The sequence below is a fragment of the Nothoprocta perdicaria genome, unplaced genomic scaffold (genome assembly GCF_003342845.1).
Source record: "Nothoprocta perdicaria isolate Ctin4 unplaced genomic scaffold, notPer1 scaffold_482, whole genome shotgun sequence".
NCBI classification, from domain to species: Eukaryota; Metazoa; Chordata; class Aves; order Tinamiformes; family Tinamidae; genus Nothoprocta; species Nothoprocta perdicaria.
In genome coordinates, this window is record NW_020455735.1 from 16,635 (window position 1) to 42,792 (window position 26,158).

Below are 26,158 nucleotides of genomic sequence, written 5' to 3' on the forward strand. Positions count from 1 at the left end.
TGCCTACCTTAAGGAGTGCGCTACCACCATGGAGTTCTCCGGACGTTGCCTGTTGCCCCTCCAGAAGACCCATGTGAGATACACCGGAGTTGGGCTCCTCATCTACCTCGCCTGTCTCTACGGTGAGTGACTCTCTCCTCCAGTTATCCTGCATCTCCAGGGTCCCTCCAGCCCTCACGTGGGAGGAACTGCAGCCGGGAGAGCATTCCGTTTGGGAAAGGGCGAGATGTTGTCCTCAGGAACGGGGGGGATGGCCAGCACGGCTGGATCCCGAGGCTGGGACGGGAGGGCAGTGGACAGATGAGGACAAGAGGACGGTGGCCGATGCTCCGTAACCTCCCTCAGCGCGCTGGTTCTACAGAGAGATCCTTTGAAGCGACAGCCTCCAAAGCAAAAGTCTGGTGGCGAAGAAGACCTTCTTGTCTAACGAATGTGGCCTCCGGACCTGCCCTTGCACGGAGCTGTTGGGAAACGCTCGGGGCCTGTTTGCTCAGGACCAAAACGGGGTTATTTGTGTTGGCCGCTTCTCCGTGTTGCTCTGCGCTCTTATCACGGTAGAGCACAAAGTCCCGTTTCCTCCGGCACAAACAAGAGCAGCTTGCTCGACCTTCACTCTGGAGCTCTCCAGCTTGCAGACAGGACATGGGAGTTTTGCCCTATTTTTTCCTTCTTTTCCACCTTCTACCTGCCCCATTTGCCCCTGACTTCCAGATAAGGCCCCTTCCGATTGTCACGCCTTCCTTGAGGGTCCTGGTTCCTGTGAGCGGGAAACTTCACAACATCTCTCAGTTTTCCAGGGCTTCCCGTTCCCCATGACTCAGGAAGGAAATGTCCCTTGGGATAAGAGCTACAAAGCCAAAGGACCGTAGCTCTGGGTGCAGTTATTGCAGATATCTAGGATCTGGATCCCATATTGGGGATCTAATTGAGTGAGAATTCCTCTAGCCTGATCCCAGCCCTAGGAAAGGAGCAACACTGCCAAGTCCCACCTCAAATCCCTTTGAAGACAGGCGCTGTCATCCATTAGACCCACACCGTCGACAGAGCATTTTCTTAACGAAAATGAACCTTGATTTTCATCAATCGAGGTTCAAGGAACCTTGATTGTTCTGCCCAGCCCAAGGAGAGCCATGTCAAGTGGTCAAGTGGCTCTTTCCAGAGGTTGTGTGGGGCTAAAACCAGCAAAATGGCCTTCCCCAGTGCTCCTGTCCTCCACGCGCATTGGATCCTCTCTGGGTGTCCTCTTCCTTGCAGATCCTGCGGCTTCTCAGCGGGTTCCTCTCCAGCTGGTGGGTGGACCACACCGCTGCGCCGGTAGAGTTGAAGTGTTTTACGGCAACAGATGGGGAACCGTGTGTGGAAACCAGTGGGGCTTAAAGGAGGCCGAAGTTGTGTGCCGCCAGATGCGCTGTGGACAAGCCCTCTCGGCCTCCACACCTGGTCAGGTTGAGGCCGGCACTGGACCCGTCTGGCTCTCCGACGTCAACTGCACGGGGACGGAAATCGCGCTCTCCCACTGCAGAGTGAAGGTGGAGGAAAAGAGCAACTGCGACCACGGTGACGATGTCGGCGTGACGTGCTCAGGTAAGGGGAGGCCGTGGTGGGGAGTCACGGAGCTCCCAGAGCACGCAGTTCCTTCGCAATAGGCACCAACCCAAATCTTCCACCTGTGCGAGAGACCTCTGCTCCACACAAGGTCTCAAGAAGGGGCGCCTTGTGAAAAACCCATCTCCAGGTTGAGCAGAACGTTGAGCTTCTTCTTCTGGTTGCCTTTTTCTTCCAGGAAGAGGGCCGGGCCAGAGACAACATGTCTATTATTTAGGCACATGCTTCAAGAGGAAGAGTAAGGCAGGTGGTCACGGGAGGAACCAGGAGGAGAGAGATTTTCAGAGACTCTTCCTCCATGTCACCAGAATACGGGACGGATTTTTTTCCCCATGTTTCCATGTTTTTTCCATGTTTAGATTCCTCTGGAATCTAAAGCTTCTTCAGGGCAGATGTTCCTGCAGATTCCTCTGGAATCTAAAGATCTGAGAAGATCTAGAGACCATCTTCCCCCACAGCCTGCTCGGTAGCTAAAAGAAATACACGTATTTGTGGCAATGGTCAACATACAACTTCTACCTGTGCCCACATTGTCTCAACAGACACACAGGTGTGCACCAAACCTCCAACCGACACCTCCCTGTGCACCGAGGACGGGGTCAACCATGAGCACCAGGGAAAACGCCTTCCCCCTTCTCCTGCCCCCAAATCTTTAGGAACTCAGCTCGAAAGATCACAGGTTCCTCATGGGCTCATGTGCCATGGTCCCGCTGAAACAGCGGTCAGCTCCATCCCAACCCAGAGGCAACCGCGTGCTCACGCTCACTAGGTGCAACCAAGAAGCGTGGGGCAGTCACTGCGCACAGCAGAACGGCCACGTGGTGGCCCAGAAATAATCAACAAGGGCGTTTTCATGGTGGTTTTTATTTTTCCCTGGATTTTTGCAGACCCATCCGGCCACCCGCCAGACCATCCTCCTCATGCCCCAGCACTCCGCCTCGCGAACGGTCCGAACCGCTGCTCCGGGAGAGTCGAGCTGCTGCACGAGAACCAGTGGGGAACCGTGTGCGACGACGACTGGGGCTTTCTGGAGGCCCAAGTGGTGTGTCGGCAGCTGAGCTGCGGGACGCCAATCGCGGCGCCGGGCTCGGCTCACTTCGGCAAGGGATCCGGCCGCGTCTGGCTGGACAATGTCCAGTGCGCTGGGACGGAAGGTTCCCTCTCTGAGTGCCAGGCCAGGCCTTGGGGCGTGCACAACTGTGACCACGGAGAAGACGCTGGGGTTGTGTGCACTGGTAAGTGGTGGTGGCGTCAACTGGACCTTCAGAGCAGCTCCTAGCAAGGCCACAGTCCCCCAGGTCCTAGTGACCAGCAGCCCGTAAGATCTGCAGAGACCAAAGGGGCCTTTTGGAGGAGAAAGGGGAGTGACAGTGAGGTCTGCAGACATCCCCTCCCATTATAAACCGCTGTGATCACCAAGCCAATGCAATGAGGTTCTGGAGACCTTCCCAGGAGAACTTAGAACATATTCTAGCAGATCATTGTGGTGTGCTGTGATCACCAAGCCAATGCAATGAGGTTCTGGAGACCTTCCCAGGAGAACTTAGAGCATATTCTAGCAGATCATTGTGGTGTGCTGTGATCACCAAGCCAATGCAATGAGGTTCTGGAGACCTATCTAGGGGAACTTAGAACATATCCTAGCAGTCCATTGTGGTGATGCTGTGGTTCAGATGGTGCCTGAACAACAAGGCTTCTGAAGGCTCCTTTGCCTTCACCTGTGCTGTTGAGACCCAGAATTTAGATGTTCCTCAACAGCTTTCTGTGAACCCAAGTGTGAACTTTCTGTTCTAAACACCAGGGAAATTTCTCACCACCTTTCTCGTAGACACCGTGGATGCAATATCAGATATTGTGGCCTCACGTTGCCCTTGGTCTCTTCCCCCTTGTGCCCTCAACAGACGCAGCCACCCAAGCGTTGCCTGAGTTGCGCCTGCAGAACGGCTCGGGGCGATGCTCGGGGAGAGTGGAGGTGCTTCACGACTACCTCTGGGGAACGGTGTGTGACGACAACTGGGGTCTACGCGAGGCCGCCGTGGTGTGCCGGCAACTGGGTTGCGGGGCGGCGGTCTCGGCGCCCGGCTTGGCGCACTTCGGACAAGGGTCTGGCCGCGTCTGGCTGGACGACGTGAACTGCACGGGGGCAGAAACTGCCCTTTCTCAATGCCCGGCCAGGCGCTGGGGGTCCAACGACTGCGACCACCGGGAGGACGCTGGTGTGGTGTGCTCAGGTGACCCATAGCGGAGCGTCTAAGAACCGTAACGATTGGGTGCAGCATTGACACTTTATGGCACTCAGGGGTTGGTGCCTTTTCCACCCGAGTCAAAACTTCTCCAGCCAACGGCATCAGTGCCGCGGTGGAGATTCCTTCCCCGTGTCCGTGCAGACGGCAAGACGCCAGCACGGTGTTAGTGTGATTTTGGGGCAAAACGAGACAGAACGAGTGCCTTGTCTGCCCACTAAAACCATAGAATCACAGAATCACTATGACTGCAAAAGGACGTTCAAGTCCAACCATAAACTCGTCCCCACCATGTCTGCTAAACGCGTCCCCAAGTGCCTCATCTACGGGTTTCTTGAATGCCACCAGGGATGGTGACTCCACCACTTCCCTGGGCAGCCTGATCTACTGACTTCTTATTTCCATGGAGAAACTTATTCCTAATGTCTAAGCTGAACCTCCCCTGGCACATCCCGAGGCCATTTCCTCTTGTCCTCAGATGATTCCCTTTCTGATAGTTCCACCTACATTTCCTTTTGATAGTCACCATGGACCCCAGCACCCTTTGCCAGGCACTTGGCCCCAAGCTCTGCAGTTGTGGTCCCCTCTTCTCTGAGCTGATAACTGGACAACCCCAACCCATCCCTGGCAACGTAGCCAGCAACAGGACCTCTCTTCTGGCATATCCCTAGCAGCTGCCGGCTGCGTGTCCAAATGGATGTTCTCATTTTCCTGTGGTTTACTACATTTCCAAGCCTGGCCGGAGCCATGGTCAAGGACCATGGATGAACTCACCTCTTCTTCTCGTCACAGAGTTGGACGCTTCGGGGCAATCAACGCTCAGGCTGGTAAATGGATCCACCAACTGCACCGGGCGAGTCGAGGTTCTTCACGACCAGCGATGGGGAACCATATGCGATGACACCTGGGACCTAAACGATGCCTCGGTCGTGTGCAAGGAGCTGGGGTGTGGCATGGCTCTGTCAGCCTTGGAATCCGCCCATTTTGGGAAAGGATTAGGCCCCATTTGGCTGGACAGCGTCCACTGCAGAGGAACCGAATCCACCTTTGCAGAGTGCAACCTGAGAGGCTGGGGAGAACATAATTGCGGCCATGAAGAAGACGCCGGTGTGGTGTGCTCAGGTAACCCCGTGAGTGCCGCGGGACCCAGTATGGGAAATCACAATGAACAGGTTGGTTTGGAGTTAGGAAGAGAAGCAATTCCAGTTTAGGTCGTCTTTAGCTACCTAGGTGGAGATGTCCTGCCACTGCAGGTGCTGTGGGGCATCCTGTCCGAGGCAGGATGATGCAGACTCAACCCAGAAGAGAAGCAATAGCATTGTCATACCCTGGCTAGGATTAAATTAAAGTCAGATCAAGAGCTGAGTGTTTTTAGGATCTGCCAAGCGTTCCTGGCCATGTCTGGTTCCTTGTGCTGACCGTGTTCCTCTTCCATGACCTCAGCATGCAACAGGATGCATGCTCCTCATGTAGGAGCCTCGTGTAGCTCTTTGTCCACGAGCCTCAGGGGCTTCATGAGGTTCTTTGACTCACCTGGTGGCAACTCTTTTAGTTCATGGTGGCTTTTGATAGAGTTTTTGGGCAGATGTACAACCTGGGTATTTAGTTATTAGCAGGCCATCACACCCATGGGAAACTGATCCAATGTCCAAATATTTTCACTAGCGGTATTTTCCACACAATTTCTGATTTTGTCTGGCGTGGATTATTAATTAGTTGAGGCTAATGATCAGCTGGAACTGGGTTTGCACTCAGCAGGTACCTGGAAGAACAGCTTAGAGAAGGTCGGAGATCATCCCTCCCTAAACGCCACGATGAATCTCTCATGGAACATCATGGGAGGTCGGGGAGGCCCAGGAGACCTCCTCACACCTTGTGGTTCTCATTGCAGGCTTGCAACAGCTGCGGCTGCAGGACGGCCCAAGCTCCTGCGCGGGGCGCGTGGAGGTCCTCTACAACGCGACGTGGTATGGAGTGTGTGACACCAGCTGGAGCTTGCTGGAAGCAGACGTGGTCTGCAGGCAGCTGGGCTGTGGACCAGCACGGTCTGCACCCGTTGGGGACCAGTTTGGTCGGGACAAAGGCCTGGCCTTGCTGGAAGGGCTGAACTGCCGGGGCCCAGAGCCTTTCCTCCTGGCCTGCCAGCAGAACAAGGTGGAGCTGGGGCTCTGTCACCACGGCTCTGCAGCTGGCGTGGTGTGTGCTGAGCTGATAGGTGAGTTCTTCTGCACCCTTTGTGGAGCACCGGCACTGCTCCGCTCGCACCAGTGGTCAACTGGTTTCCAGGAGAAGCTCAGGCACCAAACTGAGAAGACATGTTGGGGTGAAGAATCTTGTCTATCTCCAAGGATCCTTTGCAGGAAGGGGGAGATGTTGTCAGAAGTCTTCTTGGTAGGGAGAATTAGGTAGACAAGATGTAGGCGTTCTGAACAAAGCAATTGTGGACAACAGAGTGGGGTTAATTAGCAGAAGGCATCTCAGGGAGCTTGGAGTTTGTGGTCTCCTTGGGAAAAGCCCTCTGAAAGCTGGAGGTTGACACGCCATCCACCACCATCTCCCTGAGTGCTGCTCTTTCCACAGACCTCACGGAGTCCTGCTCCATGCTGGCGGGGGTCCTCGGCGTGGTGGCCGTGCTGTGTGGGATCCTGATGGTGCTGTATCTGTGGATGAGGTGTGGAAGATGGGACGCGTGCTCCCCGGGTAAGAGCAAGATCCAATGTGTGTCACGGGCTTGGTCTTTCTGAAGAACGTAGCCAGGCTTCCCATGCTCATCAGCACAGCAGTTCCTTGCTGCGCTTGAGTTGCACCTGGCTGGGGGACAGTGCTCTCCATGCATCATCCTGCTCCTTTATCTTGCAGACGCGGTAGGTGTGAAAGGGATGGACAACGCGAGGATATCTCCTGAGGCTTAGATAGCCGCGCTCCTGTGGATGAAGGAAAGCTCTCCCAGGACGCCAGTGAGCGGTGAAGACTTCTGTGAAGCTCTTGTGATTGGAGACAGAACTGGAGACACTTCTTCCCCCAGATGATGCTTCATCCCAATTCCATCACATGGATTGAGCTGAAGACACTTAAATGCATCAACCTTCCCCAATCTCCAAAGCTTAGCCTCAACCATGCTCAGCAACACCTCCCCCTCGCTCTTCCTCTCCACTGCTCTTCTTGGTAGGTCCTGTTTGCTCAATGTGCTCCGGGAATGACTCCCACGTTGCACAATCTCCGAGCAGAAATGGGAGCGAAAGCGTTGAGGAAGTCAAATGTGCTCCGCTTTGTGAGTCCCGCCGCCCTCGGCACGGGGACAAGGAAGGAAGAGGCAGTGCAAGAGGCAGAAGGAAGAAGTGAAAGTGGAAGAGGCAGCACTGCTTAAGGCTATGGGAAAAAAATGGGAATTTGGACCCCGTTCTCTTGGATGCTTTCTCCATGTCATGAAAGGGCTCGAGTCTGCTGAGGACCAGGAGGGTGTTTGGAAGTATTCCTTTAATTTGTCTAATAAATTGTGTGCAAAATGTAGATGAAGTATTTATAGCAGCCAAACATTGGCGTTTCTCCAAGCAGGGGCCCTACGGTGGCATCCCTTGGTCGGCCAACCAAGAGTTGCCATGGGTCAACCAAGAGATCAGGGCCACTAAGAGACCAGGGCGGGTGACGGGGGCAGAATTCACTTCCAGAGCAGATGTAAGTCCAAATTATGAACATGGCACCAACAGAAATATCTTCCTCAGAGCCATTTAGCGATGCCAAGCTTGACATTCATCAGGTTTCTGCGACCGATGGTGCCAAGAACCTCTGTCATTGGCCTGTTTGACCACAGAGAGGGGACACAAGGACCTGTTTCCTTGGGCTTAGGTAAACATGAAAACAGTGACCTTTCTTAACGCCACGACTTTTTCTGTCCTCCTACTGATTTTCAGCCTCGTTTTCACCCATTCCTTCTTGTGGCCCTAATTTTTGCTGTCCCTTTTTGGCCTTCAACCATGGTCATAGAGTGACAAGCATCACTTGCTAGGAAAGGAACTGGTATTGCAACAGGGACTCGGGAGGTCTTGAAAACGATGCTCGAGTAGACAGTCTAACTTCCTATGAGTTTCCCAAACTAGTCAGTTTAGTCATTTTACAAATTTGGCTGAAGCTGGTTCACCAGGGGCGGTTCATGTAGCAAGAACCATCCATGGCCATAGACGGGTTTCCAGCTTACCCGTTAGGAGACAGGTCCAGTGCAAACTTCAGCAAAATCATCTTTTACACTAGAAATTGCCCCATCTGTCAAGCAAGGCAAGAATTGGTACTATTTGCTTTCCACATAAAAATAGCTTCAAGGGCTCCGTGTTGTTTCTGATTTGCCACCAAGGACTGTCCTCTATCTACTGGCCTGTTGCTTACTCCAACAGCCCATATTGGTATTCGTGCTCCAGAACTTTCCAACCATCCTAAGCAGGTAGGATTTCCTTCCTCATGGAATCCTTAAGGTTGGAAGGGACCTTTAGAGATCATCTAGTCCAACCCACCTGCACACACAGGGTCACCTGGAGCATGTGGCACAGGGCTGCATTCAAGCGGGTTTTGAAGATCTCTGGACAAGGAGACTCCACAACCTCTCCTGTCAGCCTCTTCCAGGGCTCTGTCACGCTCATTGTCTAGGAATTTTTCATGGAGTTCCTGGGGGACTTTTGGAGCGTCAGTTGGTGGCCATTTCCTCTAGTTCTATCAGTGGCCACCACTGAAAAGAGGTCAACCCTCTCCTCCTCTCTCCCTCCCTTGTATTCGTATACACTCATCAGATCCCTCCTTAGACTTCTCCAGGCTGAACAGGCCCAGCTCCCTCAGCCTTTGCTCACAGGGCAGATGTTCCAGGCCCCTGATCATCCTCGTAGCCCTGCGCTGGACTCTCTCCAGCAGCTCCACATCCCTCCTGTACTGGGGAGCCCAGCACTGGACACAATCTCCAGATGTGGCCTCACCAGGGCTGAGTAGAGGGGGACGATCACCTCCCTCAACCTGCTGGAGAAACTCTTCTTAATGCACCCCAGGATCCGTTGGCGTCGTGGTCAACTTGTCGTCCACCATGACGCCCAGGTCCCTCTCAACAGAGCTGCTCTCCAGAGCTTCTCCTAGGAAAGCTCGGGAAGTGTGGACCGGATGGCTGGACAGCGAGGTGGATTGAGAACTGGGTGGACAGCAGAGCTCACAGGGTGGTGATAAATGGGGCCGAGTCCAGTTGGAGGCCTGTGGCCAGTGGCGTCCCCCAGGGATCAGTACTGGGCCCGGTGCTGGTCAACCTGCTCATCAATGACCTGGATGAGGGCACTGAGCGCATGCTCAGCAAGGTTGTGGATGACACCAAGCTGGGTGGAGTGGCCGACACTCCGGAGGGCTGTGCTGCCATCCAGAGGGATCTGGACAGGCTGGAGCATTGGGCAGAGAGGAACCTCATGAGGTTCAACAGGGCCAAGTGCAGGGTCCTGCACCTGGGCAGGAATAACCCCAGGAATTAGGGATTGACCTGCTGGAAAGCAGCTCCACAGAGAGGGACCTGGGAGTCCTGGTTGACACCAAGTTAACCATGAGGCAGCAGAGCCCTCGTGGCCAAGGAGGCCAATGGGCTCCTGGCTGCATCAGGAGGACGTTGCCAGCAGGTCGAGGGAGGATATCACAGAATCATGGAATATTTGAGCTCAGAAGGGACCTCTGGAGATCATTCTCTCTTATCCCCCTGTTGCCCAGGACCCTGTCCAGATGGCCATTGAATATCTTTACGGATAGGGGCTCTCCGGGAAACCTACGCCAAGTCTCAGCTATCTTCACAGTAAAGGTTTTCTTCATGTTCTGATGGGTCTTTCTGTGATTCAGAGCGTGCCACTGCCTTTCATCCTCTTGCTGGGCACCACTCAAAGAATCTGGCCCCAACTTCTTCACACCCTTCCACTGGTTATTTATACACGTTGACAAGATTCCCTCTCAGTCTTCTGCTCTCCAGGCTGAACAGTCCCAGATCTCGCAGCCTTTGCTCGTAGAAGAGGTCCTCCACTCAATCATCTTAGTAGCCCTTCCCTGGGCTGCTTATCTGTCCAGCTTACGCTGGACTAGTGTAGATAAGCAGGATGCATGGTAGATCTGTGCTGCTTGGGAGGGGAAGTTAGGACTGCCTTGGCTTGAATCTTCTGGGTTGTCTCTGCAGAATCCCCTTGAAGGATATTGTTGATATTGAAGGATTCTGGATATTCCTGGGAAAAGACCTCAGCGCTTTCGGCCCCGTCTCCGTTTTCTTCAGAACCGGCCGTTCCAGGGGGATTTTGTTTGCTCAGCATATTCCTGGAACAGCTCTGCATTTCACAACGCTATGACAAAACCGAGCCATGGCACGGAGCGGAGAGTCACTTTCTGGAACAGTTTCACACCGGGGCAAGTCGCTGTCATGGGGTCCATGGGAGTGGTGCAGAGGAAGAGGAGGGTTTACTGCAAAGTACAGGGGAAGGGTCAGGACGGGGAGGGGACAGAGCAGGAGGAGGGCTCACTGCAGGAATTCATATCACTTCCCTCTCTAGTGCCCTAGTGCCCTGTTTGCTCTCCAAGCGTCCTGGTTTGCCGGGGGGACACGACGCTCTGCTGGTGTCTCTTATGAGGATGATCAAGTTCAACCTCCATCCCACGGTGAAATGGTGAGCATGGAGATTCCAGGCTGCCTCCATCCCTCAGCCAGATACCACTGGGGCGGCGACCAACCCACCTGCACTAGGACCAAGAGCGCAGGGATCCTCCTGCTGATGGCGTGTCTTTGGGGTGAGTGGTGTCTGCCTTTGTTTCTGACTACGGGAGCATGTCCTTCTCTAGACAGCACTCCATGGAGCACAGCACAGACCGTTACGGGGTTCTGCCTTTCATTTGTAGGCCTGGGATAGGGAGGAAAGGCTTACGATGGTACTGGAGAAAGAAGGAAAGGTTTTTTGTGGAGTCCATAGCTGTATGGCCTGCATTCTCAAAGCCATGTGATGCTCATCTATTTCTAAAGTCAACATTTTACCAATATAGTTAAAGAGCAGAAACTTGTGAGCGTTGCAAGAGTGGAAGGAAGCATTCCCATCGTTGGGAAGCTACATCTCAACTGGCCTCCTGCCCTGCACGTTCCTCCAGGACTTTGCACGGCAGCTTCTTGTTGCTGCAGCATGGAATACGCCTGGCCAAATTCAACGCCATGGAGCACTGGGGGAGCCAGGCAGCTCCCCGTGAGATGGAGGGATGAGCAAGTGGGGACTGAGCACCCTGCTTACCAGGAGAACATTGGATATGGTGAGTTCGGCTCTGGCTAGGGCTGTGCAGCACAAGAAGGAACCAAACACTTGTCGAGTTAATGAAGTAGAGAGACGTCAACATCTCAGAGAAGAAGCAGCTATTCGATTTGGGCACCTTCTCCGTTGCGTTTTGTGTTTGCGAGCAGCGAGTGCAAAGTTCTTGTCTTCTGATCACGTTTGGAGCAAGCGAAATTAAGAACTTAATTGCCCTGATTTTCTTGTTGGTATTGACACCCTTTTGATTTCCATTTTTGCTAAGGCCAGTTTGTACCCCCTTCTCCAAGATTAACACTTTCCTTTAATTTTCTTTGGATTTCTGCTTCGATGAGCTATTAAAAACTTACCACTTTTCTGAAAATCCTGCTCCATGGTCTTGCAGTATGATGATCATGTCTTCAATAATTCAACAATTCTAATCCAACAATTAGAATTCTCCAATTTGCTTGCAGTCATCTGGTTTGGGACTTGTTCAACAAACACAGGCGTTTGGCGAATGCGAGGTGTCCCAGGCTGGTCAAGAAACCTCATTTCATGCTCTCCTGCTAAGGCATTGCTTGCAAAAACTTGCACGAAAAAGAAACTTGCGAGAAATATATCAAAATAAAAATCAAAAACTTGCAAGAAATATCTCAGCTCTGCTAAGTTGCGGTTCTGTGGTTAATTTGTTATTGCTGAACAGATGGAAACCTCAACGTTTCTAACCAAAATGAGGAAGGACAACAAAGAGGCCAAAGAGAAAGGACTAGAAGGCTGCAATCAGGACTGCTTTTAGCCTGGAGAGATGGCAATCTGCAAACCAAGTTCTCAAAATACATCTGTTTCGGTCTCATCCTGGAAATGAATTTCCAGGGATGGTTTTGCGGAGACACCTTCCTAGTGATAATCTGATCACTTGTTTTTTAAAATATTTCTTTATTTTTTCAAGCTCCTATGACTTCTGTGCTACACCTGAGCCCATGCTTCTTGAGTTCGTGAAGTCCTCACAGCTTGTTAGACTAGGGCATCTTCAGGTCAGCACTGAAGGTGAAGCGATGGTCTTCAGATCATCAGATCAGATGATCTTCAGATCTTCAGATCATCAGATGTTCAGATCTTCAGATGTTCAGATCTTCAGATCATCAGATCATCAGATCAGATGATCTTCAGATGTTCAGATCTTCAGATCATCACTTCAGATCTTCACTGAAGGTCATAACTCAGAGGTGCAATATGTATCCAGCGGAGATCTCTAGATCTCTAGAAGGTAGATGTCAATTCAGGTGGACAGCATTGCCCACTGCTTTTCATTATGGTCATAAGAGACCAAGAGCAGAAGGTATTCCACTGCTGAAGCTTTGGAGTATGGGGCACCTCGTTTAGGAAACGGGCAGCTCTCTGCTCCTGATGCAACTTGTGACTCAGCATTGTGGCAGACAGAAGGAGCAGCAAACCAGTGTTTGATCTGAGCACAGATCTTTGATCTGGGCACTTTGGAAATCATTATCCACGGTGAAAAAATTATTTGCACAGCGCCGTCACATTGTTTCCTGAACATTTTGTTAAGCTGACCCAGAAAAGCTCTCTATTTTACCAATTTCCAGTTAACTTATGACTCCTTTCTGCACCCCTACATTTTGTTAGTACTTTTGCAAAGCATTAGTACTTTTGCAAAATGTTAGTACTTTTGCAAAATGTTAGTACTTTTGCTAAGTGTTAGTACTTTTGCCAAGGCAATATCACAGTGGGGGTCGTGCAAACTGGGAAAACTCTCCCCTAGTCCCACCAGACTCTCCCAGTTTCCCCAAAAGTCCTTTTTGCAGCTGCACTGCAGAGCAATGTCATGTTGTGTTCTCTTTTGAACCTGCCTCTTTCCTTATATTATTAATGCTAAATGCTTGTTTAGAAGGACCTACTATGTGAGCAGGAAAAGCTCTTCTTGCTCTTCTCAGTGGTGGCCAGGGACAGGACAAGGGGCAATGGGTGGAAGTTGAAACCCAGGAGGTTCCATCTCCAGGTGAGGAGGAACTTCTGCACTGGGAGGGTGCCCGAGCCCTGGAGCAGGCTGCCCAGGGAGGCTGGGGAGTCTCCTTCTCTGGAGGTCTCCAAACCCACCTGGACGCCACCCTGTGCCCCGTGCTCTGAGTGTCCCTGGTGGAGCAGCAAGGTTGGACTAGATGATCTCTAGAGGTCTCGTTCAACCTTGAATATTCCGGGATTCTGTGAAAAGGACTACTTAAGTGGGATGGGGGTTGGTGACTGTGGTTAAGATGACTAAGACATGCAGAGATAGGGCCCAGTTGCCTCAAAATAGACACCCAGGACCCTACGAGATGCCTTATGGTACCCAAGGAATTCCAGGATGTTCAGAGCATCTCCAGAACCCTTTCAAAGAGCAAGTAGCGGGCAGGAGACATCTCAGATGTGTGGGCAGCTGAGTCTTTTCCTCAGGATTCATCTCCTAACCTTCATCTGTCTCCTCTTCCTCTTCCAGGCTTGGCAAACTCAGCTGCTCCACACGCAGTTGAAGTTCGCCTGGTGAACGGCCCCAGCCACTGCGCCGGGCGAGTCGAGGTGCTCTACAACGAGACCTGGGGCACGGTGTGCGATGACAGCTGGGGTCTGTCCGAGGGCCAGGTGGTCTGCAGGCAGCTGGGCTGCGGGGCGGTGCTCTCCATCTCCCAAGGGGCTCGCTATGGAGAAGGCACGGGTCAAATCTGGCTGGACGAGGTGAACTGCACAGGAGCAGAAGGGGACCTCTCCGAATGCCACGTCAAGAAATGGGGAGAGCACAACTGTCACCATGTGGAAGATGCCAGCGTTGAGTGTGCAGGTAAGGGCTGAGGGTGCAGGGAGGCTGTGGAGTCTCCTTCTCTGGAGGTCTCCAAACCCACCTGGTCACCACCCTGTGCCCCGTGCTCTGGGTGTCCCTGCTAGAGCAGGAAGGTTGGACTAGATGATCTCTAGAGGTCCCTCCCAACCTTGAACATCAGGAAGGCTGGACTAGATGATCTCTAGAGGTCCCTTCCAACCTCGAACATCAGGAAGGTTGGACCAGATGATCTCTAGAGGTCCCTCCCAACCTTGAACATCCTGTAATGGTGATAGCCCTGCAACATGTGCAGTACTGTGGACAGCAGGTTGAGCAGCACCTCTGTGCCTGCTTCTCCTCCATCCACACGCTATTAGCGGTGGCTTTCTGCAGCTCCCCACTGACGTTTTCCATCGCAATGTTTGCAGACTCCGGTATTTCCGAGCTGGGCCCGCTCCAGCTGCTCAACGGCCCCAACCGCTGTGCTGGGAGAGTGGAGGTGCTGCACAACCACCTGTGGGGCACCGTTTGCGACGACAACTGGGACCTCGCGGACGCGGCGGTGGTGTGCCGGCAGCTGGGCTGCGGGACGGCGCGCGCCGCCGTGAGCGGGGCTCACTTTGGGAGAGGCCACGACAGGATCTGGTTGGACGAGGTGAACTGCACGGGCACAGAGGCCTCCCTCTTCGAATGCCGAGCCAGCGCCTGGGGAGACAACAACTGCTACCACGGAGAGGATGCTGGGGTGATATGTTCAGGTGATTCCCAGTTAGACCTTCCGCTGCAAGGGGTCGCAATTCCAGCACATCACAACATGGGAGGGCTCCTAGGGTCTTGTAAAGGGACTTGACTCTGAGGGTGACAGAGCCCTGGGACAGGCTGCCCAAAGAGGTTGTGGAGGCTCCTTCTTTGGAGGTCTTCAAAACCTGCTTGGACGCAGCCTAGGTGCTCTGGGTGACCCTGCGTGAGCAGAAAGGTTGGACTCGATGACCTCTGAGGTCCCTTCCAACCTGAAGCATTCTATGATTCTATGATTCAATGACTTGGGAAAGATCAGGTCACGCTGCACAACTCCTGGGGTATGTCTCCTTTGGAAAGCTTTCGCTCTGCAGAATTCCTCCGCAGGACTAAAGAGCAGCGTGCAGGGAAGAAGGCTATCCATAAAAATCCTTCTTAGACCTCTGCTGCCTGGACCCTGGGGTTAAACCACAGCACAGCTCTCCTCTCCTGCTAGATTCAATGGCCATTTGAACCTCTGGAATCCTTCAGGAGTTACGGGACACCTAAACCAAGCTCAGTGGTCCATTTAACTCGGGGAAAATTAGTCAGGAACGGGTAAACTTCTCCGCAAGTTTAACTCACCCTCCCACTTTCCTGCCTCTGCATCCAGGTTGCGTTTCCCCTCTTGCATCAGCAGAGCGTTCATCCCAGGGGTGCTGAGGGTTCGATGTTCTGCAGAAGTTGTAGATGAACGGTCATTGTGCCATAAGTCCATCCGGCTGGAGCAGAGCATTCCCTGCGTATCCACGGCCACGGCTCACCCAGGGTGTTTATTCTCGCTTGTTTGCAGCCTCCGAGATGTTCGCCATGGACAACGTTCGCCTAGTCAACGGTTCGAATCACTGCAACGGAAGGGTGGAGATCTTCCACAACGACACCTGGTTGCCCGTGTGTGACGACGACTGGGGTTTTGCTGAAGCGCGAGTCGTGTGCAGGCAGCTGGGCTGTGGGGCAGCGCTGGGAACTCCAGGCAGCTCCCAGTTTGGAGAAGGAACCGGAAGAATGTGGCCGGACACCGTGAAGTGCATAGGCACAGAAGTTGCCCTCGCCGCGTGCCAGATGAGACCTCGGGGAAGCAACGGTTGTCATCATGGAACACACGCTGGTGTGGTGTGTTCAGGTAACCATCATGGGAACGATGACGGGAGGTGACGTTTGCTTCATGATCTTGGTTTTCTGTCCCTGCCTTGCAGGCAGTCCAGTCTACATGAGTGTTTGTTTTGGCTCCATGAGTATTGGGGGGGGGGGGGGTCCGTGATGGTCAGGACAATTTCGGGGCATTCTTCTGAGGCCTCAGAGCTGATACCAAGGTTGCAACTTGATGTTGAGTGGCCTCGTTTCGCCCAAGTCTCAGCTGTTGCTGAGACAGGTACCATGGGGCTGCTGACCTCAAAGAGTACGTGGGATGAACCCGTTTCCACAGTAATTAATGATTGGGAAACACCTCGTTAGCAGGCAGCTCCTAAGGACAACGTGCTCTGAACCTGAGGGGTCCGCCCCATGCTTTACTACCGTGCCTAGATGTGCTCTGTGGGTCTCTCAAGCTCAATGTCTTCTTAGTTGTATAGAGCTGCTCCATCTTACTCCACGTCAGAGGTAGCAGGGCAGGCAGCTCATGCTGCGTAGACCATATAGGTGCCGTATATACCTACGTCATATGGGTATAGCATGCTCAACGCTCTCTGAATTCTCCTCTTTTAGTTAACGCCAGGGACAACCGGGTCCGACTGGTGAACCACGCGAGTCGCTGCGCCGGCCGGGTCGAAGTGTTTTATCAAAACCAGTGGGGAACCGTGTGCGACGACGGCTGGGATTTACTGGATGCTGGGGTCGTATGCAGGCAGCTGGACTGTGGGATCGCACTCTCAGCCCCAGGAGACGCCCAGTTTGGGCGAGGGACTAACTTGATTTGGTTGGACGAAATCAACTGCATCGGATTCGAGTCCACCTTGGCCGAGTGCAAGGCGAAACCGTGGGGAGTAAATAACTGCTACCACGGGGAAGACGCTGGGGTGGTGTGCTCAGGTAACCCCTATTCCCCCTACACCTCTCCGGGTGTGTCCTGTGGAGCAAACTGGAGGGTTGACGGGTGGTGCAATGAGGGCAAGTCTACGTGGGACTGAGTTCAGACCCAGTATTAGCTTCAGCCCATGGGTTTTCCTTGGTCTTTTTGTTTTCCTTGGTCTTGTTGAGTGGGAACAGGTTCCTTCTGAAGGTGGGTTCTACTCTTTTAAGCATAGATAAGGCATCCGGATGAAGTCCTGCAGCAATTCCTCTCTCCATGAGCTCTGCAGGCTGCCCTCCAATGGTTAGGCCAAGTTGTTAAGGGAAGCCTGGTAAAAGGAATGGGGCTGGGGTCTTGCAGAGGACAAGGGCACTGTAGGACCAGTACAGATCACCATCCTCTGGGCAATGCCACGACGCAGGGCATTCCTAGGAGGAGTGTCGGGCTGTATTGAGGTGTTCTGCTCTCCCCTTTGCTCACTGTGACCTTTGGTGGACAAGACCCATTAGTTCTGGGATAAGCATCAAAAGAAATCTCTGCCCGTTTGAGGGGATTAGTAACTGTCGCCCTTTGTAGACTCTCTTATTGCAGAGCCCGCTCAACTTCGGCTCACAAACGGCTCAAACCGCTGTGCTGGCAGAGTCGAGGTGCTTCACGACGAGCAGTGGGGATCCGTGTGCGACCACGGATGGGACAACCGTGACGCTGAGGTCGTGTGTCGGCAGCTGGGCTGTGGGACGGCGCTGTCCACCTCAGGCGAAGCCTACGCCGGTGCGGAACCTCTCCGCATCTGGCTGGACAACATGAGCTGCACCGGGACAGAAACGGCCCTTAATAAATGCAGGGCAAGTCCGTGGGGAAATAGTAGCTGCAGTCACGGAAAATACGCCACCGTGGTATGTTCAGGTGAGCTTCAGTCCCTGAGATTTTCACTCTTACCAAGAGTGAGCCAGGACACACCGACCACTCTCCTGCAGCCACTCCAAGTCCTCCATCCAAGGTTCTTCCTAGCACTGGGGATATGATTAACGTGGATAAGTTCATGAAGGGTGAATGTAGGGAGGAAGGGGCCAACCTCTTCTCAGTGGTGGCCAGGGACAGGACAAGGAGCAATGGGTGGAAGTTGAAACCCAGGAGGTTCCATCTCCAGGTGAGGAGGAACTTCTGCACTGGGAGGGTGCCCGAGCCCTGGAGCAGGCTGCCCAGGGAGGCTGGGGAGTCTCCTTCTCTGGAGGTCTCCAAACCCACCTGGATGTCACCCTGTGCCCCATGCTCTGGGTGTCCCTGGTGGAGCAGGAAGGTTGGACTAGATGATCTCTAGAGGTCCCTTCCAACCTTGGAGATTCTGAGGACCTCGAGGGTGGGTTTCCCTGTCTGAGTGTGTTGGGTTGGACTCGATGCTCTCTAGATGTTGGACTAGATGATCTCTAGAGGTCCCTTCCAGCTTTGGAGATTCTGAGGACCTCGAGGGTGGGTTTCCCTGTCTGAGTGTGTCGGGTTGGACTCGATGATCTCTAGATGTTGGACTCGATGCTCTCTAGAGGTCCCTTCCAACCTTGAACATTCTGTGATTCTGGGATTTTAAGTTTTTTGTGGATTCAGAAGCAACGTAACCCTGACGTTCTATGCAGCATTGCCAGGTCGTGGGCCAAAATGAAGGTCCTTTATCCTTTTGCGTGGAGACTGGATGTGCTGGGATTGCTCTCACTGCGTGTCTACTTGCAGGCTCGGCGGTGTCCAGCTTCGCTCCAGTCCGACTGGTCGACGGCCCGGGTCGCTGCGCTGGGAGAGTCGAGGTGTTCCATAAGGAGCAGTGGGGAACGGTGTGCGACGACAGCTGGGACTTCCTGGACGCGGCGGTGGTGTGCAGGCAGCTCGGCTGCGGCATGGCGATAGCGGCTCCCTGGAGGGCTCTCTTTGGTCGGGGGCAGGACCCCATCTGGCTGGACGAGGTCAACTGCACGGGGACAGAAGCCGCTCTCTCCCAGTGTAAGGCCAAAGACTGGGGAGTCCACGGCTGTGACCATGGAGAAGACGCCAGCGTGGTGTGCTCAGGTAACGGTGGTCTGGCGCCGAACCAGGAGCATCGCGGCAGCCTGGTGCTATTGCTGTGGTGCCAACCCTCTTCCTTAGGATCACTCTTGACTCTGCTTTTCCATGTGGTCATAAAGCCTTGTCATGCAAAACAGCTCCCAGCCAACCTGAGGACCCTTTTCACTGGAAATAATCCCTCATATTCCTTTCCTTTCCTTTCCTTTCCTTTCCTTTCCTTTCCTTTCCTTTCCTTTCCTTTCCTTTCCTTTCCTTTCCTTTCCTTTCCTTTCCTTTCCTNTTTTTTTTAATTTATTTATTTATTTTGTTTTCTTTCCTGCGCCGGGGGGGAAGTTTCTGGGAACTGCCGTCGGGAGCGAGGCGAGCGCGGCACGTGCGGCCGCCGCTTCCTGCCGCGCGCGGAGCTGCGCGCCTTGCCCGAGACGGTCCGAGCGCGGCCCGGGCTCGAGGTGCGCGCTCTGCCTCGCCCCGCGCCGCGGCCGCTGCTCCGCTGCGGCGGAAAGGAGGCTGCTTAGCAGAGCAGCCCGGCCGAGCTGAGCGCTGCCTCTTGCTCTTCGTGCGCGGCGGGGACGGCGGCTTTAAAGGCGCGCATCGGTGGCAACGTCGCTTGCTTTCTGCGCGTTAAAACTCCCTGCAACTTCCGAGGTTGCTGCTGCTTCGGTCCCCGTAGCGCGCAGGAAGGCTGAGGTGCAGTTCAGAGGCGGTCTCCTCTCCAGGGTAGGAATGCGCTGGCGTTTATAGAGGTACAGCAACGTGCAGGGTGGTTTTTTGTTACCAAGGCGCTTGTCTTCGTTGTAGTAAGTTCTCCGAAACGGAAAAGAAAACGGCTTTGGGAGGGTGCGGACAAACGTTTCCTTGAGCTACCTTTAAACGCGGTGATGGTGCCTGCGAGAACCGCCTGTGGGTCTGGGGGGGGGAGCAGCGGTGCCTGGGGGTCTCACATGCCACCCGATGAACTTAGTAACGGGCATCTGCACCGAGTGGAAACTGTGACTTGGCTTTCGTACCTGCGCTTAATTTGGTGCAAAAAAAGGAGAAAGAGAGGAAAAAAAAAAAAAGGAAAGTTGGTGTTGCAGTTATGAAGCTTGTCTTAATATTTCAAAGGCCTTTCTCACTTTCCTGCTACAATTTTCGGAAGCTCTTTGAACAATGCTTTACATAAAAATAGAGTTCAAGGTTGCTGCGTCGCTAAATTTATTATAAAAAGGAGTAGGAAACATCTCATAAGCGAAGCAATAAAAGGAGTAGATTTTAAGATAAAGCATGCCTTCGAGAAGCCCTATTCCCGAACAAATCGGGAGGAGAGTAACTTCTTGCTATCAAAGCGGCCTTAGCTAAGGTGTGGCTGAACACCACCTGAGGAAAACGTGCTGTTTTCAGGCTTGAGCAAACTGTGCTCCAAGGTTCTGCTATTATCTTGGGGCTGGGGAGCAGCCCTCTGCAGCTGGGTACGTTTTTACTTATAGATCTGCCAATTAAAATTCCAGAGTAAGAATTCATAAGGTTAGTGTTCCTGCCACAGCCCCCTCGCTCCTTCCCGCCCTCCTTCTCTCCCTCCTCCCCCTTTGCCGTGTTCCCCTTTCCTCTCTTCCTCCTCCTCTTCTTCTCCTTCTCCTCCTCCTCCTCCTCCTCCTCCTCCTCCTCCTCCTCCTCCTCCTCCTCCTTGTCCTTCTCCTCCTTCTTTCCCTGTCCTGGTGGAAGTGGGCAGCGTGTATACCGCCCATTTTCTTGTACATTAAAGTACAAGAAATTAGAAATGACTTCAAGATGGGCATCGTTGCATCATCAGTAGAGCCCCCGGCATGCCTTTGGACAGTGCTGTTCACCACAGCTCCTATGGATCACATACCATTCCCACCAGGCAGGTTAGTATGGTGACCCACTTCTTCACAAGAGGAAAGGCAGGAGTATGGATGAACGTTCCTTCGTTAGGGTTGTTATCATGGCTAACCTGAATCCTATCACATGTGTCGCTTGAAGAGACACTGAATCCCTCTAGAAGGTCCACTGACTATTGTCCTACAAAACCATTCTAATCAAGCCCTGGGCAGTATTGACCATTTTAAAGCCAGCTGGCATCACACCTCAGTAGACTGCCCTGTTTTAGTAAGTGCAGCCTTGTCCAGAAGACTCTTGAGTAAACCCAATGCTGGTGGTCAAAGGTTTCAAAGAGCACAAGGTACTTCCTTACACGCTCATGCTTTGTCGTTCCAGAATCGGGCATTGCCGACCTAGCAAGTGTCCGCTTAGCGAACGGCTCGTCTCCATGTTCTGGAAGAGTTGAGGTATTTCACGACCAGCGCTGGGGAGCAGTGTGTGAAGACGGCTGGGACCTGATTGAAGCCCACGTGGTGTGCAGGCAGCTGGGCTGTGGGCCGGCGCACTCAGTCGCTCACTCTTCCCAGTTTGGAAACGAATCTTCCCTGATCTGGGTAGACGCTGTGGAGTGCACAGGGTCGGAAGAGGCCCTCTTAGAATGCAAGGTCAAACTCTGGGGTCTCCAGAACTGCAAGTCTGAAGGATACGCCAGTGTTACGTGCTCCGCAGCTGAAGCTGCAGGTCAGTGTCGATGAGTTAGGTATCAGCTCCCCAACAAGAAGGTCATGCTCATCCAGTTCTGCCTTGTCCCGTCTTTCTAGACAATCATAAAGAATGTTTTCTTGCTTCTGTGGTCCCCTGTGGGGAAAAGGTTTTCCTTGTAGATGCAAGTAAGTTTGCCTTGTGCTAAGGGAAGCACTGTCTTCTGAGCAGCCAGCCTTGGCTATGGTGAGCCTTGGCTTGGCTTGGCTTGAATCTTCTGACAAATTGCCGCCTACACCCCATAGACACACTCTAATAGTTGTGGAGATCAAGCTGGACATGTTTGTGAAACTGAGACTGAGTGTAAGGCATAAACTGGACTTTTCACTAGCAAAACTGTGGAGCTCCTAGAGAGGGTCCAGTGGGGAGTGACAAAGATGATGAAGGGACTGGAGCATCTCTTGTATGAGGAGAGACTGAGTGAGTTGGGTCTTGGAGAAGAGAAGGCTGAGGAGGGATCTCATTAACATGGAGAAGTTCATGAAGGAGGAATGCAGGGAGGAAGGGGCCAAGCTCTTCTCAGTGGTGGCCAGTGCCAGGACAAGGGGCAATGGGTCCCTGCTGGGGCAGCAAGGTTGGACTCAATGATCTCCAGAGGTCCCTTCCAACCCTGAACCTTCTCTGCTGGGTGATGGATGTTAATGTCTCAGCACAGGTTTAGGAGGCACATGCCTCATGTCTGGTCACTTGAGAGTGAATATTTTAGCATACAGAAAGAAATCAAGCTCAGTTGGGTGAGGAAGACATCTGGGTGGCCACGTTCACTGCAAGGCGTGGTCCTAACCCAGTCATTCTAAACGCTGTTAATGCCTTCAAACTCCTTACACAACGTTAGTATAAAACTGTAGACCAAGATGTGCTCTAGCAGGAAGCCCAGGTGGTTTCCAACTCCCCATCCAGAGAGACCAAATAATCCTATATTAAATAATATAAGATATTATAGGATATAATATAATAGGATGACTCTGTGCCTCATGGCATGGCTAGCAACCATATCGTAATTTAAAACAGGATTTATTATGTCCCAACTTTGTTTTCAGACACAGTTCCAAGAAGCTCAGAAGACCTGCGGTTGGTGAACGGCCCAGATAGGTGTTCTGGAAGGGTTGAGGTGTTCCACAACCAGCAGTGGGGCACCGTGTGTGACGACAACTGGGATCTGAATGACGCCAAGGTGGTGTGCAAGCAACTGGACTGCGGGACAGCCGTGTCGGCGCCAGGTTCATCTCTGTTTGGGCAAGGATCTGGACCCATCTGGTTGGATGGAGTGGGGTGTCTTGGGACAGAAGCTACGCTATCTGAGTGCTCAGCCAAGCCCTTGGGCCAACACGGATGTAATCACGTGGAAGACGCCAGCGTTACGTGCACAGGTAATCTTCATCTCCTGCTTTCCCTGCAGAAAGATAAAATCCCAAATTTCTGCAAGATACAGACTTGAAGTAATAATTCGAGTGTCCAGAACTGAATAAATCCTTGAGCTCCAAGAGGCCAGAGAGTGGGAGACTATAGCAAGAAGGTTGCACCATTTCCTTGCTCTTTCCTTGGCATCCACAGCTGGATATGATCAAAGGTCTAAAAAAAAAGCAGACAAATTACAGATTTTCTTACTATATTTTGACAATTTTTTGCAAGCAGTGTGTCCTTCAAATAGAGATTCATGTGTTTTCTCCCGTTCCTACCTCTGAACTGGTGGGCAGCCAATATGTCGTATCCCCTCGGGCTGCAGCAGGTTAAAGGGATGTCCCTTCTGCCCCGAAAGCAGATCTGCAGTCCCTGCAAGGACGCAGAAAGTCTCTGGAAGCTCCGGGTGTCAACACCATTCAAACCTGTTGCAGATACGTTCTGCATTCTCCAGCCTAACCGGCTTGAAGATGTATGAGAACATTCCTAACCATGTGTTTTTCCGTGTTTTTTATTTTTCAGGATCAGGGATTTCCAATACTTCTAAGCTTCGGCTGGTGGATGGTATGAATGAGTGTGCCGGGAGAGTTGAGGTGTTTTATAACCACGAGTGGGGGACGGTCTGCGATGATAACTGGGATATAAACGACGCCATGGTGGTGTGTCGGCAGCTGGGCTGCGGGACGGCGATCTCAGCCCCAGGCTCGGCTCGTTTCGGGTGGGGATCGAACCGTATCTGGCTGGACGACGTGAGCTGCAAAGGAACGGAGACGGACTTCTTGGAGTGCAAAGCAAAGCCTTGGGGCGTCCACAATTGCCACCACGGAGAAGATGCAGGTGTGATGTGCCTAGGTAAGAGGCAGCCTCCAAAGCAGAGATGAATGTGGTGTCTAGGCCAGGGTCTAAGGTCTCTCCAGAGCACATGCTGTGCTTAGGAGTGCTCCTTTCGCAGCTATCTCCAATTTGACTCTTCCACCCCTGGTTTTCATTGCAACATGGAGCACCCCAAACCAGATGTCCTGTCCAGCAAAGTGCGTGGCCTATTCCTTCAATAGAAGGGCAATGTCTGGCCATGACAATGTTCTTCCTTTAATGTTGAGGCTGGCCTCCTCCGCGCTCCCCATCCAGGGGTATCTGCATGGGGCATGTTAAATGGGATGAGGTGGAACTGAGTCCTTGGAGGCTCTTCTGCCACCAAGAGGCACTAGCGAGCACTCACGAGGAATTACTGCACGTCGATAATTACGTTTTTTTTTTGCAAATGCAGGAAACTTGACTTCACCTGATCTGCGACTAGCGAACGGCCCGAATCGCTGCGCTGGGAGAGTAGAAGTCCTTTATGACGGCCAGTGGGGAACCGTGTGTGATGACTCCTGGGACCTAAACGATGCCATGGTGGTGTGCCAGCAGTTGGGCTGCGGGCGGGCGGACTCAGCCCCCGGCATGTCTCACTTTGGACAAGGATCTGGACCCATCTGGCTGGATGACGTGAGCTGTGCTGGGACCGAAATTGCCCTCTCCCAGTGCCGCGCCCGCCCATGGGGACAAAGTAACTGCAACCATGGAGAAGATGCTAGTGTGGTGTGCGCAGGTGAGTCACAGTGCCCCAAAATGTGGTATCCAGGGGCTGGAGGATTGGCACTACCTCGGATTGTCTTGGGTTGATTCATAGAACTCCAAGAGAACTCCTCTGAGTTCTCTCGGACGTCATGGCCCCATCCAGCACAAAGGGCAGCCAGGATCTATGTGTCATGACTCACACTTGAGAGTTCCTCTCCGGAGTTCTTCACTAGAAGGGCAGCTTTGGCAGAGGACTTGCTCTGGATTGCTAGATGGTTGAACTAGATCATCTCTAAAGGTTGCTTCCAACCTTAAGGATTCTATGATTTTAGGATTCTCTGCCTGAAGGAAGAGACAAGGAGCTGTGTTGGAAGCAGGGAGACTCAGGTGGGCAAGAAGTTCTCTAAGGACGTCTTCCAAATTCCTGTGTTTGCAGGGTTGGACACGGCACCATTCTCCAACCTGCGGCTGGTGGGAGGCCCGAACCGCTGTGCCGGGAGAGTGGAGGTGCTTCACAACGAGCGGTGGGGAACCGTGTGTGATGACGGCTGGAAGCTCAGCGATGCCATGGTGGTGTGCAGGCAGCTGGGCTGCGGGAGGGCCGAGTCCGCCCCCATCGGGGCTCACTTTGGGCAAGGCTCAGGACCCATCTGGTTGGACGACGTGACCTGTATGGGGAATGAAGGTGCCCTCTCCCAGTGCAGGTCCCGCCCGTGGGGGCAGAATAACTGCAACCATGGAGAAGACGCTGGTGTGGTGTGCTCAGGTAACCCACAGTCCTGCAAAATCCCATCCCAGAGACCATCTCTAGGCATGTGATGAAAGAAAAGAAGATGATCAGAAGTAGTCAGCAATGATTCACCAGGGGCAAGTTGTGTTTGACCAACCTGGTAGCCTTCAATGAAGGGATGGCTGTCTGGATGGATGGGAGGAGAGCAGAGGATGTTGTCTACCTTGACTTCAGCAAGGCTTTTGAGACCGCCTCCACTACCCTCCTCATAGAGGAGCTGTGGAAGCGTGGGTTACGTGAGTGGATAGTGAGGTGGATGGAGAACTGGCTGGATGGCAGAGCTCAGAGGGTCATCATAAACGGGACTGAATCTAGATGGAGACCTGTGGCCAGTGGTGTCCCCTCAGGGATCAGTACTCAGTCCGGTGCTGTTCGACTTGCTCACAAAGGACTTTGACGAGGGCACAGAGGGCACCCTGAGGAAGTTTACAGAGGATCCCCAACTTGGTGGAGTGGCCAACACTCTGGACGGCTGTGCTGCCATTCAGAGGGACCTGGACAGGCTGGAGAGTTGGGCAGAGAGGAATCTCATGAGGTTCAACAAGGGAAACCACAGGGTCCTTCACTTGGGGAGGAACAATTCCAGGCATTAGGACAGATTAGGGGTTGACCTGCTGGAAAGGAGCTCTATGGAGAGGGATCTGGAAGTGCTGGTGGACAAGAGGTTAACCATGAGCCAGCAATGTGCCCTCGTGGCCAAGAAGGCCCATGGGATATCGGCCTGCATCAAGAGAAGTGTGGCCAGCAGGGCGAGGGAGGGGATCCTCCCCTCTACTCAGTTCTGGTGAGGCTGCACTCACAGTATTGTGGGCAGTTCTGGGCTCCTCAGGATAAGAGGGACGTGGAGCTTCTAGAGGGGGTCCAGCATAGAGACAAGGAGCTGTGTTGGAAGCAGGGAGACTCAGGTGGGCAAGAAGTTCTCTAAGGACGTCTTCCACATTGCTGTGTTTGCAGGGTCGGACACGGCACCATCCTCCAACCTGCGGCTGGTGGGAGGCCCGAACCGCTGTGCCGGGAGAGTGGAGGTGCTTCACAACGAGCGGTGGGGAACCGTGTGTGATGACGGCT

At 53.1% G+C, this 26,158-nt stretch overlaps 1 protein-coding gene across 1 annotated transcript in view; it reads left to right on the plus strand.

Moving 5' to 3' along the window:
- Nucleotides 1-26,158, plus strand: part of LOC112954065 (deleted in malignant brain tumors 1 protein-like) — a 33,704-nt gene continuing 7,546 nt past the window's right edge. Inside the window, exons 1-14 of the mRNA XM_026047213.1 lie at nucleotides 1-122; nucleotides 1,255-1,584; nucleotides 2,493-2,840; nucleotides 3,507-3,836; nucleotides 4,641-4,970; nucleotides 5,740-6,255; nucleotides 6,429-6,548; nucleotides 10,419-10,625; nucleotides 13,605-13,943; nucleotides 14,351-14,680; nucleotides 15,493-15,822; nucleotides 16,404-16,727; nucleotides 17,284-17,613; nucleotides 18,433-18,762. Coding sequence (XP_025902998.1) covers nucleotides 29-122; nucleotides 1,255-1,584; nucleotides 2,493-2,840; nucleotides 3,507-3,836; nucleotides 4,641-4,970; nucleotides 5,740-6,255; nucleotides 6,429-6,548; nucleotides 10,419-10,625; nucleotides 13,605-13,943; nucleotides 14,351-14,680; nucleotides 15,493-15,822; nucleotides 16,404-16,727; nucleotides 17,284-17,613; nucleotides 18,433-18,762 — 4,258 coding nt within the window. The 5' untranslated portion in view covers nucleotides 1-28. The remainder of the gene's footprint in view (nucleotides 123-1,254; nucleotides 1,585-2,492; nucleotides 2,841-3,506; nucleotides 3,837-4,640; nucleotides 4,971-5,739; nucleotides 6,256-6,428; nucleotides 6,549-10,418; nucleotides 10,626-13,604; nucleotides 13,944-14,350; nucleotides 14,681-15,492; nucleotides 15,823-16,403; nucleotides 16,728-17,283; nucleotides 17,614-18,432; nucleotides 18,763-26,158) is intronic.